The 14,424-nt window shown below is 32.4% G+C and overlaps 1 protein-coding gene across 12 annotated transcripts in view; it reads left to right on the top strand.

The window, feature by feature from the left end:
* LOC126820344 (echinoderm microtubule-associated protein-like 2) overlaps positions 1-14,424 on the top strand; it is a 49,931-nt gene that overhangs the window by 24,433 nt on the left and 11,074 nt on the right. For 6 of the 12 annotated variants that reach the window (XM_050548233.2, XM_050548228.2, XM_050548226.2 and 3 more), the window contains exons 2-8: positions 4,277-4,417; positions 4,796-5,033; positions 5,721-5,732; positions 10,126-10,176; positions 11,457-11,482; positions 13,605-13,731; positions 14,170-14,319. In XM_050548233.2, coding sequence (XP_050404190.1) covers positions 4,277-4,417; positions 4,796-5,033; positions 5,721-5,732; positions 10,126-10,176; positions 11,457-11,482; positions 13,605-13,731; positions 14,170-14,319 — 745 coding nt within the window. Of the gene's footprint in view, positions 1-4,071; positions 4,100-4,276; positions 4,418-4,795; positions 5,034-5,720; positions 5,733-6,571; positions 6,599-7,477; positions 7,677-10,125; positions 10,177-11,456; positions 11,483-13,604; positions 13,732-14,169; positions 14,320-14,424 lie in introns of those variants that run through there. The other 6 variants (XM_050548238.2, XM_050548229.2, XM_050548227.2 and 3 more) reach the window with 6 other exon arrangements.

Raw genomic sequence — 14,424 nt, 5'->3', positions numbered from 1 at the left:
GAGGTATAGTCACAGTCCTATAGCTAGTACTGAATATAAAAATAGAACAATTTTATGTTAGCCTAATTACTACATGTTTATTAACTGGTTCCAAAAGATTCATTTGTATTTAATTGCAAAACCTCTTTGATTTAGGTCAAAATAAAGTGTTGAATTGAGTTATTTCAATTTGTTGTGGGATAAAATCTATACATATACATTTTTTCATATATTATTAAGCAGAACTTTTTTTACTACCGTAATTTTAGTTTGATTCTTGACAGTGGAACACAAAATCTCAACATTGACTGTAAAATGTGGACCTAAAAATTACCACTCAACACAACTACTTGTGGTTCATTTTAAAGATGGGTTCCCAGAAAAGTATTTATCGGGTGGTTATTTCCAATAAAAGTATGGCAATTTTGGTATATATGGAAAGTAGAGATATCCAATCTTACTAGAAAAATACTGGATTCCCAGAAAAACACTCATGGAGCGTATACATGACAAAAATGTAAGGGTTCCCCTAATCAACAGCCCGACGATTAGGAACTTCTGCACGCGTGATGTCAAAGGTCACAAGCGAACATTGAGCGCTTGATGTACAAGTTGATAAACTTTATGAAGAGTTAGACGTACAATACTTTCTGAGATAAAAATGATGGAAAAAGACGCAGGTAGTGGATAATCCGAGAATATAATTAGGATTCGATATTTGTAATAAATAGTAAGCGATTAAATACAACAATGAATTCTCCTCTGACTCCCAAGACGTGACGTAAACATGACCTGGTTTGTTTGAATTTTAATAGCAGGGCATTCCTTCGCAATTACAATGTTTGAGAAGGATTTGAAGCATAATTATGACAAATTAATTAATTTGAATATGTTTTTGGTCCATATATACCATTAAATCACCCAGTTTGTACACAGGAACCCATCTTTAAGCCCAGCTTACTGTGGATCTTTATTTTATGAATTATATTGCTTAAAATCAGAGCTCTTTGGTAATGGAAAGAAAAGAGAACCTTGAGAAAACGCCTTATGTGTATTCTATAAATCAAATTTGATGACAGAACTGTGATCTATAGTATAGCAAATGTTTAACCACCAAACAGTCATAAGAAAAAAACGACCTAAAACATAATATCAATTGATGCTTAAGCATTTTTATTCTAATAATCCTTTCTTCAGTCAGGGAGGTTGAGTGGCCATATGATAGCGTGCTCGTTGTATCATAAGGTCTGTCATTAAGTCAAGTGGCGTGTTTTCGATTCTACGCTTGTACATGACAAGAAGTAGGGTCGCCTGTCCAACCTTGTGGGTTTTCTCCCAGTCCTTAAAAATTGAACCATATGTTAGTCCCAAAATGACCTTGTTTGTGTCAAGTGGGGTTAAACCCCATTTCTCTCAGACTACAAAAACGTAATGGCAATTGACAGGATTTTAGATCCATAGAATTTAGTACTACTAATACCCCTTTCAGACTACCAAAGTAAATCAGTTATAGTTTAATCATTTGTAATCGTTCAGTTTGATCTGATACCAGATGTGAATTTTGTGCAGAATTTTGTAAAAGTTATCAGGGTAAGAACAAAAAAGCCCTAAAGGTTAATCGATTATGACGTTTTTTTCTCTGTAGTTTAAAAGTATAAACATCATGATGTGACCACTAAATACAAAATGAAGTTAGTGGCTGCTGTTTGCTTTGTGACATTGGTCATTTTATATTTTCATGTCAAACTATGTGGATGAATATCTGACCATTTATAATTCATCTTCTCAGAGTCAGACTACATTATATCATCAATTTTTTGGCTCAAAAGAAGTGTCAACATTGGTGGCGAAGTTTCTATGAACAAACCAAACTCTTTTGTTACATACTCAGCCAATTATTAACAGGTGGCATTGATGTTTGAACTTATGTGAGTGACTGTAATAATACAAAAATACTTTTAAGTTTTAGAAAAATCCATTTCATAGAAACACCGAATTTAATAGCTCCTCGCTTTTGCAAAAATATTGGGGACAGTGAACTTGGATAACTAAAATTACTTCGCTGCTAGCTATAGTGTGAAAGCTATAAATCAGTTTAACCCTTTAAATATGGTAGGTAGAAATGGGCAATTCTTCCAGTTATTCCAATTTCTTGTTTGACTAATTCGTTCGTATTGAACTCTTCATTGTGAAAGCATCTACACCATTTGGTAACGATTTAGATTTTAACATAGAGTGAACGTATAATAATAAGAGTAAAAAATAGTTAGTAATGGGAAACTATTCTGGTAAAGAGATCAATAATAGTCATATCATACTTAATCTGGTATTTTAGTTATCAAATCTACAGAGATTAATGTTATGAATTATTGATAAACTATAGACATATTAGCATGAAATATATTCTGTGTTCTCATTAAACTACAAATTGATACTGAGCTAAGTTGGTGCTATAATGTCAACTAGTACAACCAGTGGTATACAGCATTTCTGAACTTGTGGATGACAAAATTACCACTTAAAAAGATCCCATGGGATATAATATAATAATCTTTATTCAAAATCTTCATTAGAAGATATGTGAATATACATAATACATAATATAGATGGTTAGCACATGCGCGCTGTATCATAAAGCCTGTCATTGTGTCAACTGGCATGGTTTCTAATCCACGGTTGTACGTGACAAGGAATAGGGTCGCCTGTCCAACCTTGTGGGTTTCCTCCGGTTTCCTCCCACTGCTAAAAGACCCCTACGTGCAAGCGAATTATTGAAATAAATTAAACCATATGTTTGTCCCGAAATGACCTAGTTTGTGTTGAGTGGACGTTAAACCCGGTTTCTCTCTCTCTCTCTTTGAAACAACATTATCAATTTCATGGTTGGTATGTTGCTTTGGTGATGCTCATTCAGATTTGTTGAAATGAAGTTGAATTGGCCCAAGTGATGTTGTGTACATGTGTATATTGTCTTGTTATTTCATATTTTATCGTTGCTTGATAATGACTACAAAAGCCTAGTCGAAAGTCCCTCAGTAATTAATTATTGTATTCCATAGAATTGTGACCTGTATGTTCCAGTTCAATTACTAAATGCCATTGAAACAACATTATATGTTATATATTTTATTAAAACTTATAACAAGGACTAAAGGTTATAAGACCAATTTATCATCAGTCAAGAAAAATGTTATTGGTGCCTAATTGTAAAGGAAATTTGACCTCTGTGTTGTATGATTAATAAATCCGCTGTTTAATATGGTGATTAATTGTTGTATCTTGACATATAAACATGATCAATGAAATTAATATATGTATTAAATAATGCATGATAATTACTATGGGTTATTACATTGCAAGTTTCAATAAGTTTGATATTATACACAATCAAAAGTTGAAAAAACATCTTGTTCCAGACAGTATTCAAATCAATCGATTCTAACTTATGAAATTTTTACTATTGTATAACCTACTTAAAATTTACAGATTTGAGTAATTTTCAGAGCAATTTGTTTCAGCAAGTGGGCATCTGAATGGGTGGTGTAAGACAGGGGTGGACAACCTTTGACAAGCGGGATGATGGCAGAACAAAAGTTCACATTTCCTAGTTTTTTTCCTTACACACATTTTTAAATGAAAACAAATTAATGTGAAAAAAAACCATTATCTTAAACAGATGTGCACAAAAAAATAAAATTGCTAATAATAATGAGTAGGCTTACTATCTTACTTTATTATTATCACAGGGATGCAATGCACCACTGCTGCCACTTCTAAACATCCAATGTGCCACATTTTGCACATGCTTGTCTGTTGTACCACTCTAAATTCTTGATTTTTAGGTTTAACTTTTATTTATTCCTTTCCTCTAAAACAATACCATGAAAGCTGGTTGTATGTACATGTAGGACAAAGCTAATTACGGAATAAAATAACACAACCTTAATCAATGTTATATTTGGCAAGGTCCCAGCACAGATCTCCACCTGCGATTTAAATTAAATAATCATAAATCATGTCTGATTATTCTGCCTACAGGAATACAAATAAGTCTGGAAAATAGCTATAACTTGGCAACGTAGCTATTAGCTTCTTTGATCCAGTCCAATGGATGAGAAGGGTTAGTCTAAAAATAATGAGAATATATGTAGTTGACTTCATACACTTAATTATTAACTTGAAAAAAGAAAAAAATCATGTCAGACATTTCATCTTTTCTATTTGTAGCAAAACCAGACCTATTAGCATGAATGATGTAACTTTTCGGTTTTCACACTATTTTCCTATTTTTTTGCAGATGGACTTTTGAGCCAAGAACAAGAAGAATTAGTTGACAGAGTTGCATATTTAGAAAAAAAAGTACGGAAACAAGAAGATGAAATTATATGTTTAAAAACAGCTTTATCAGATGTTATTCGTAGACTGGGTGTCTTAGAAGGTAATGTGTCTTTCAAAATACGATAGGAGAGAGGCACTGCCCCAGGTTTTGAGTCAAAGATTTGTCATATAACAAAATACAAACCCTTGATGCATTATTAATTATCTGCAATGCATGTTCAATATCTTTTGACCTCCCATGTTTTGCTGAATCACAATAATAACTGTTTAACAAGTCAGTACTTTAAATTTTAAAACAAAAGAAAAAATTTTGATTATAAAAGATCTTTAGCTAAACAGTTTCTGTGTATTATCTAAACTGACCGGCTGTATTTACGCTATCTTAGTCTGCTATATTTTCATCTTATACAAGCAATTTATAAATATTTAATATATTACATTTGTTGTAATATATGGATGTCTTGTCTCTTTTTTTCAGCTTCACAAAATAATATTTTACCTTCCAAGACAAAACCGTATAAAATAAACAGAAAATCTTATCCTTCCACAGATAGAAAATCTCATTTAAATGCTTTAGAAAATGTTAATTTAGTTCCTCACCGAGGGTCATCTAGCAGCTCTCCACGACCACATCACAAGTCAAGTAATCACTTAAAGAAGTGGGGGTCATTATCTAATTCAGCCGATTTATCTAACACATCTTTAACATCTTCAAGGTAACTATGTTTTATTAATTCATGTTATTTCTAAGAAAACTGCAAACGAACAGATATCAATTTTCAAGATCAATTTTTGCATTATTAAAGCCTAAATTCACTAAATATAATAGAATTGTTAAAATTGATTAATATAGTAGACTAATAAATGTTGTTGGTAACACAACAAAGGTGTTAATATCTTGTGAATCAGAATATGGTCTTAGTTAAGTAGAAATTATAATTTTAGAGTACAATGTGTCTCATTCAGACATTTTTCTTCCCGGTAAGGCATATTGGTGCCTGAATTTTGAATTACAATATATAGTAAAGATACAGCAAATTTTATATTGCTGTACGTATGAACAGTGCATGACTTATGTGAAATATTATGATTACACATAAACCTTTTGGTTAATATTTTTATGAAAAATCTATGTTGTGTGTAATAGATACAAAATGTACTGGAATGGTTTGAAAAGAAATTAGTTGAATTAAAGTTTTCAGGGTCGTCTCCCTTTAATGCATTTTGAGACCATAGAAGTTTTGCTTTATGATAGAAATTGCATTAAATTTTAGCGATTGCAATGATTTTTAAGACTTAATTACAGTTATTAAAAATATATTTCTGATTATTTTTATAAGAAATATAAAGTCAACATAGTTAAAGAAAAAAATAATATTATTGCATTTTCTGTACTGTTGTAGGTCACCAACTCGGTAATTTTATTATAGTTATTGAATTGCATGCAATATTTAAATTGGATTGGAAATAACCTGAGATTGAGTGATGTAATTTATACAATTAAAATAGATTAGAATATTGTTTCTGTTTTGTTTACTAGTAATTGCTTGGTTATTTAACATTCGAATAGTGCTATAGATTGATCATTACATCTTTTCAACAGATTTTTGTTTGCATCAAAATTTGACTGATTTTACATTTTGGATTGTAGTGAGGAGAAACCCAACTTAAAGATACATTATGGGAGATTCGATAATGAGTTGGCAGTTCTCACTATAATGGTTAAAAACTAGATAACGTAAAGGCAATTTACTGAAAATTTCATTAAAATTGATCCACTATGAACCAAGAACTAAGGGAATGAAATTTCTGCCTAGCCTCGGTCATCATTACTAAAGTCAGTACGATAAACAGCAGTCTTGATTATCCATTTAATCGTTAAATCGAGAAGAAAAGTTATACAGTAAATAGGCTCACAATCCACTTAAGATCGCAGGCTAGCGATGCCATCTGGAGTTGATTATGGTCTGGATAAGTTAATTAATGTCTAATTAATAATTTAGATAACATTTCAGGCCTAAAGAAAGACCTGCAATAGACAGATTTAGCTCTTGCATAATGTATGTTTAAGTATTGATTAAATAGGTGGTTATCAAAGCAATGATTGAAAGTAAATTATGTCATTGTAACAGTTTTGCAGTTGCAAATAGGTCCATCTTCAATATTACTTAGATGATCGTGATTAACTAACTTATATGCCACTAGTAGGTTGAATATTTTTAGACATTATAATATAAACTGTATTTACTAACAGGATTAAATGCAGGTTTTGTATTTGTTGGTAAGTTAAAATAGATATTTAAAGATTTGAAATAAATACTGTATACATATCCGAATATATCTTATATATGGGCATGAAATAAGTACATACTAGAATGTTGTGTGGGCAGAATAGGGTTATCTGGACATGGCCCCTCAGCTTAACCTGTTGAATGTTGATTATAGTCAGTTCATAAATAAAAGTTTATTGATGAAGGAGTGAGCAGTTAAAATTTGTTTTAACATTTCTAGAAATATATCTTCATAATCATAGACCTCATTAAGACCCACCAATGCTAAGAGTGATCTGCTCCAGTGATGTCTGTGTGAGATGGGCATTATACTTCTTCTAAATTCTGTGATTAAATATGATATAAAACTTAAAACCTAAAATAGTAGAGTGGTACAGATGTTTGATAATGAGTTAGATTATGGTATGTGTATTTTAATAGAAGAAAAATCAATAACAATTTAACATTAACACTCTTCATGGTACTTTAATCAATACATACTGCAAACTGTTACTATTATTATTATTTTCTAGAATATAACATAATACTCATCTAATGATTAATGGTCTGTTTCAAACATAATTTCAGTTTTTAAAATATTATATTAATGAGAATAATACAGTTCTGTTTTGATTAGAAATATGTACCAATAGAATAAAGGAAAGTTGTGATCCCTGTCTTATACCTTGCCATGGATATTTGTTGATATATGTTGTGAAAATGATCTATTATTGAATGCATGACAAAAAAATAAGCATAGTATACCCTTGACATAGAAATGGAATGTATTGTTACATATCAAATACACAGATTATAGTATAAAATAATAGATGGAAAAATAGCTTTAGATAAGTGTGTTGTTATTGTTGTAATAGCTGTTGATTACATTTCTTGTCGATCACTAGTCATGTTGACCTCAAAACAACTCATGAATATCCTGGTCCCGCCCACCAACACAGCAGTCAAGGCTAGTTTCAAACTTTATATAGGTCTCAAATAGTTTGCACTGATTCACAGCAGTGACTTGTCTGGAGAAAGTATCATTTTCATTTGGAAGTTCTTTGTGAAGAGAATCATGGCTTCTAAAAGGTATCATTGATGTCACATACCAGTAATTATACTGTGTGTTTAGACCCTGCTTGCATGTAGCATTATGGTGATCTTTCTTTACTAAGCTTTTTTTTATTTCTTTTTAACATAACAACTTTTACTGGTGAGTCAGTTTTTTTAGTGTATTTGACTGAGTTTGAATAAGCTAGATAGGCAGTGACTAATACTAGTTTAATTTTGTTGATTGTAACCTTTCATGAGTGCACTAAATTATACTATTCAAAAAAAGTAGGGGATATTTGATTTTGGGGGCATAATACTAAAATATGCAAATGACTACGAAAAAAGTCACTATAGAACCTAACAGAAGAAACATTTCCAGTTACATGTGACGCCCAAACGCACCAATAGCTACCGCATGGAATGCAGGTGATGCTTGGGATCATCATGGGGGTCCAACCCAAGATTTGCACGACTCTGACTTTGAATGTTACAGTCATTGTGGCATTGAATTCCAGGGTGGAAACATCAGTTTAATTGTTTTAGTGACCAGAAAACAAATTTTGATATGCGTCGGCTTACCCAAAATGAAAGGTTACGTGCCCTTGGCATGCTACAGATCGGCACAACACAGGCGGTTGTGGCGCGGACGATGAATGTTTCTCAGTCTGTCATAAGCAGGCTATGGTCCAGATACCGTGATACACAATCTGTACAGGACAGACCACGCTCAGGTCGACCAAGGGCGACAACTCAAGGCCAGGATCGATTGATCCGTACCTTGGCCTTGAGAAATCGTGTCATCACAGCAAATCAGATCAGCGCTCGTCTTCAAACAGACACTGGTGTGAGAGTGAGTGGCCAGACGATTCGGAATCGACTGCATAGGGGTCACCTTCGCGCCCGACGTCCTCGCGTGATCCCTTGTTTGAGAGATCATCACATTCAGGCAAGACGTCGTTGGTGTAGGGATCGCCAACACTGGGATAATCGACGCTGGAGCAATGTGATGTTTTCAGATGAGTCAAGGTTCACTGTTGATTTTTTATACAGACGTAGGAGGGTGTGGCGTCGTCGAAACGAGCGCTTCCAAGACGTTAACGTCATCAGACATGATCGATTTGGGGGTGGTTCTGTTATTGTGTGGGGAGGCATCACTGTTGCTGGAAGAACGGCTTTACATGTTGTTGCAGGGCGTGTTACAGGCCAGTACTACCGGGACAACATCTTGGCAGTCCATGTTGTGCCGTTCGCACGACGTCATGGCCGCCGTTTCATCTTCCAGGATGACAACGCAAGATGTCACAGGGCCAGGATCGTTACAGGTTACCTCCAACAACAGAACATCACCACATTACCTTGGCCAGCACTGAGTCCCACCCTCTCCCCCATCGAGCATGTCTGGGACATGCTTGGACAGAGGTTACGTCAACGTCAACAACGTCCTGCCAATGTCCAAGAACTTGCTGCTGCGTTGCAACAGGAATGGGACAATCTGGACCAAAATGACCTTAGACGTCTCATTAGGATTATGCCACGTCGGATCAATGCTTGTTTGGCAAACAGAGGAGGATTTACCCGTTACTGACTTGGTTGTGATGCTGTGGTAACTTTGCTGTTTGACCCCGGGTATCATTTAACCCTTATAATGGTCAGTCTGTGCCTTACTTAGTCTAACGATCATTTGGAATAAATCGATGAATGTGAACTTCATTTCATTTTGTCATTTGTTTCTTCGTCAGTTTCATTAGGTGACTTTAATAACACTTAAAAATCAAATATCCCCTACTTTTTTTGAATAGTATATAATGCATATTATATAGGTTTTTGATGTATTTATCTATAATTTGTGTTCAACAAGTATTTATACAAAGTTGGCAGTAATAGTTGATCATTGGTTGATTGATAATTTATTGCACTGGATTGTAAATGTGCTAAATCTGCCTTTTGCAGATCTTTATTCTGGCTTCATATGTTATATAAATTATTATTTAGACATGTATTCAGATAACTAGCCCATAATCAACTCTCTAGGTCATCGGAAATGTCAATTGTAGAGGTGGTTAAGAATATAAGACCTTGTGATATTTACTGGTTGTGTTCATGTTGTAGTTAGTATATAGTTCACAATCTATTTCCCTGTTGTCTAAAAACGAACATCAAATAGTTTGTCACTCTCCAGTGATTTAATAGAGCCTGAGGAATTTTTGTTTTATTGTAGCCTTAACATTGAATACTATTATTATCAGGTGTTTTTTAGTCTTGGCTTATGGGTACAAAAAAGTCACTACCTGTGAATTACAGATTCTTAATAGGTCTGTCATTGTCTACAAACAGCACCATTAATTTGCTGACCCTGTGGACTTTACAGATAAATGAGATGTGACTTCAGATGCTTCAAAAAAAGCAGTCATACCCTGCATTGTACACAACACCTGTTAATATAATTATTATAAATCTGATTTTTTTCACATGTATTTTCTTTTAGACGTAGTTTTTCCCACAGTAACTTGTCGCAACGGCCTACCAGCCATAGGGGGTATATTATATTTAGCATGAAACATCGATCATGGTCATATCATGTTAATGTGAAATGTTAAAAATTTCATATCATATATCATCTTTTCATATTAAAGTCCATCTATTTCAAAATTATATATATTTGATCTGCTATATTATTCAAAATTATAAATCTTCAGTATTTCTCATCACAGCTTTTGGTTTTACAATTACATCAGAATCTTTATTGGAGAAGATGGAATTTAATTAACACATTGTGGCTATTAAGTACACATCATGCTTTTAATAGAATACAGATATGAAAGTATGCTTTTAATTGCGTTACATGAGCACTGACTTGCTTTCTGTAAGTAGAATTTGTCAGGTCTTTAAGCAGTGATAATTTACTGTTTCCCTTTCCTGCATAATGTATTTTTGCTCAACATGAAGAGCAATCTACCTCAGTGAATTATATGCTTAGTTTGGTTGGTTTGACGAACTGGGTTGATGGAAGAGAATGAATTGATGAATATATGATATGATGATCATGCGTGACTTTCTCATATAAATGTAGTGATAGAGGATTCGGTTTAAGTTTTAATGATTCAATGGAAGGGGAAATGACTTATTGTAATGATCTTTTAGTTTCATTTTATATAAATGTAGAAATATGTTTACAAACTCTTTCTTCTTTACAGATTTCTTCTTTCTTTTGTATCTTCTTTTAAGAGCGGTTTAGTCTTTCACTGTATAGCGCTTGCATTAAATTTTAATTAGTTCTGGTTAATTAGAAAAGTTTTATTTTGAATCTATTTTCATTATCAATCTTTTGTTAAATTTTTTTTCAAACTATTTATTTGTCATTGTAGATTTGATTTCAGAATAGCAATAAATAAACTTTACATAGATATCATTTGTTTTTCATGTCACACATTAGCATGATTGATCATATGCATGTTCGATCATGCATGTTTGTGCATTTATTCTTATATCTATACCTATAGTCTTGTCTCAAACCTATATGCTTTTCTTGACCACCATATATTCCTTTTATGTTATTTCTTAATTGGAATTATTGAATGATTAATGTAAATTTTATTTTATATTGAATTTTTGTAATAAAAAATAGTAAATATTGAGAATATGTATTCAATTCTTATGTGTTATGTAGTTTTTCTGAGCATGAAATTAGTCAAAAGTTTAAAGCATTGTAATCTTTACAATTTTATTTTGCATCACATTCTTTTATTGCTTTCCCAGAGATGTTTTCATGGCAATGTACATTTTAATGACTGACTTTTTTTCCTCTTTTATTTTCAGTTCTAGAGAACCTAACTGGAATCAAGGTTTGTATATTTAATTATACTGTATATTTACCAATGATCAAAATTACCCTAAAATTCCATTGTATCTCACATATACTTAAAGACTTATAGTGACAGTCATGCAAATTGTTCTGCTTTTCCTTCTTGTCAATAGCAGTGTCTGGGCATTTGGATGTGACAAAAAAACTATGATCCACTCACATTCACATTTGTGTAAAAGAATCCTTTATAGTAGAAATTCAATAAAGAGTAATTTTCAACAAGAAAATTTCTCACCATAGACCAAAGTATAATGTTGATAAGTTGTTTTAACTCATTTGTTTTTCTTTTCTCTTTCCTGTTGACATTTGTTGGGAATAATGTGGATAGTTAGGTTTTATTCTCAATTTAAATTTGGAACTGAAGACATTACATGTATACTTTTGTTTTGCTTATGTTATCATGCATAAACTATTAGCATTAGCCAGTAGAGCACCTTTTCGTCTGATTGAAAAGTGATCACGCCAACAGAGGACAGGATTTAGAATCCTGATTGGAGCTCAGTGCTACAAAAGAAAATATACAGCAACACGGCACATTGTATAAGCCTCTGTTCAGAAGTCAGAAGGAAAAATGAATAATTTCACTGTTACATATCTAGAATCTGTGCATTAACAAGAGTTGATTGGTGATGTTGAGATAAGACATGGATAATAAAATGGATGTGTAGGCTAATTAGTTCCGGGAATCGTATTCAAGCAGTAATAGCAAATGAAGCGATCAGATAATTTGTTATGACAAATGATTGCCTTTGGGTATTATATATGAGATAGTACATTATTCGTATTATGAAAATATCTATGATCTACCAGTGTTAGGATGCCATTAGAATGAGTGCATAAAATAATGCAAATTTTTTAGGTCTGACTAATTTTGATCCAGCTGTCAACAAATTCAGTAACTTTTTTGTAGTTGATCATATACTACTATACTGGCACTTGATTCTGAGGCAGTTTGTTATAATTTATAAGGCTGGTATTAGTATAAGGGAACTCTCTATAGTGCAGGTTATATCAGTGGACCCCAACAACAGCATCAGAAAGAGGCCCAAGTGTAATTGTAACTTAAGTCAAAGTTTCAATGTAATAATAACTTCAGAAGAATTTTTGTATTTTATTGTGTGTAGCATATTGCACCACTATGCTTCCATTGCATCCTTTAATTGTTATTTCTATTGAATAATTGTGTTCTTATTAAGTAGTTGTTATATGTACTATATTGTATATTGTTTATTTCTGCTTACATATATAGTGTTTGGTAAGTCACAGAAGATAGATCTGGTTTGCAAGTTATAAGATTTTGCCTTACCCCACCCCAACAAAACATTGATAATTCACTTTCAGCACGGGTGTATGATATTTCTTCTTAATATTTAAAAGATGTGATTTTATTTTACTTATGCATTAAATTGTTAAACCAAATCTCTGGTAATACCTTATTCTGGTTATACCTTACAGTTGTATTGTCTTTAATTTAAAATTAATTCAAACTATAATTCTGTTTTGTTCTGAGATTGTTGAAATGTAATTCAATTTGTTCAGTTTTTACTGACCATTCTTTTCAAAGACATTTCTTAATTTATAACGTTTGTATAACAACAAGAATTCTACATTTTAATTTAATACCAACTAAAACTAAAATTCTAAATTTGTTCTGAGATTGTTGAAAAATAGGGCATATTTTCATCAATTCTTCACCGACGACACTTTTCAAAAACTCTTCTTACTTTATAACTTTCCAGTTTGTTTTTGTATTTGACCCAAATCACTATGGCCATGGGGCATTGATCCGTTATTATGAAGGAGATGCCTTGGTGAATTCTTTGTGTACTCTGTTCGGGGTCCTTTCCACTGTATCCCCCGATTGATGCCCCTGCTAGGGTTCATCACTTGTTGTACAAATTTATATATTTGCACACTTATGATTTTTTATATTTTTATTTGTTTTTCTCCTATCTTCATGTATAAATAATTCAAGTGTATGAGTCATTGTAGAATGCATTTATGTTATTTGTTATATCTTCAACTTATAAGTTCAACTTCTGACATGCTTATTGAATATATATATTTCTTATTTTAAATTTTTATTTTTATTTTTTTTCCAGCTGAAGGTTACCTAAAGGTATTTCTAAAGGGTAGAGGTGTAGCTCTTTATGCACCGTCAGATTTAACAGACTTTGATGTTGGTACTGTTGGTGAAGCACCTAACGAAAAACTGCAGTTAGAATGGGTGTATCCTTTTTACTAAAATAATTTAAGAATAAGAAGACTACATACATTTTACATGGATGGTCTTGATGACTAAGCTTGATTACTATTAAAATACAATATAAGATGTGAGGCTTTATATTGTAATATTTTCAAACCTGCGAGAAAGCTGTTAACCAAAGGGATAATTGACATTCAACCTGGAATGCCTGAATAAAATGTTAAAGAACTATTACATTTGGTTTACATTTACGCAATAAAATTTTTAACTGAACCAAACTCGTTCCTAGATTGAGGTCATCTTGCATTGGCAATAAGTGAGTTTTGTGCAACTAGTTTTCACTATTTAAAATTTTTGAAGGAAAGTTCCAGGTACAGACTACTTCATAAAATAATTTATTGATTTCTTTTGATTACTTTTTTATACATTTTTTTTCAAATACCTTTCTTTAACTGTGTAAGATATGGATATCGTGGAAGAGATTGTCGCTCCAACTTATACCACCTACCAACAGGGGAGATAATCTATTTTATAGCAGCAACGGTTGTATTATACAATGTGGAAGAGGGCATGCAGAGACATTACAATCAACATACAGATGACGTTAAATGGTATGTATGTAATTGTGAAATCTGGTGATCAGTGTTGATAACTGTTAATGTTACTGTCATTTGCTTTATGACATTGAGAGAACCTTCAACGAAATGGTGCTTTAA

This window comes from Patella vulgata, chromosome 5 (genome assembly GCF_932274485.2).
Source record: "Patella vulgata chromosome 5, xgPatVulg1.2, whole genome shotgun sequence".
Lineage (NCBI taxonomy): Eukaryota > Metazoa > Mollusca > Gastropoda > Patellidae > Patella > Patella vulgata.
Note: the sequence above shows the minus strand (reverse complement) of the source record. Positions and strands in the feature narration are given on the sequence as shown.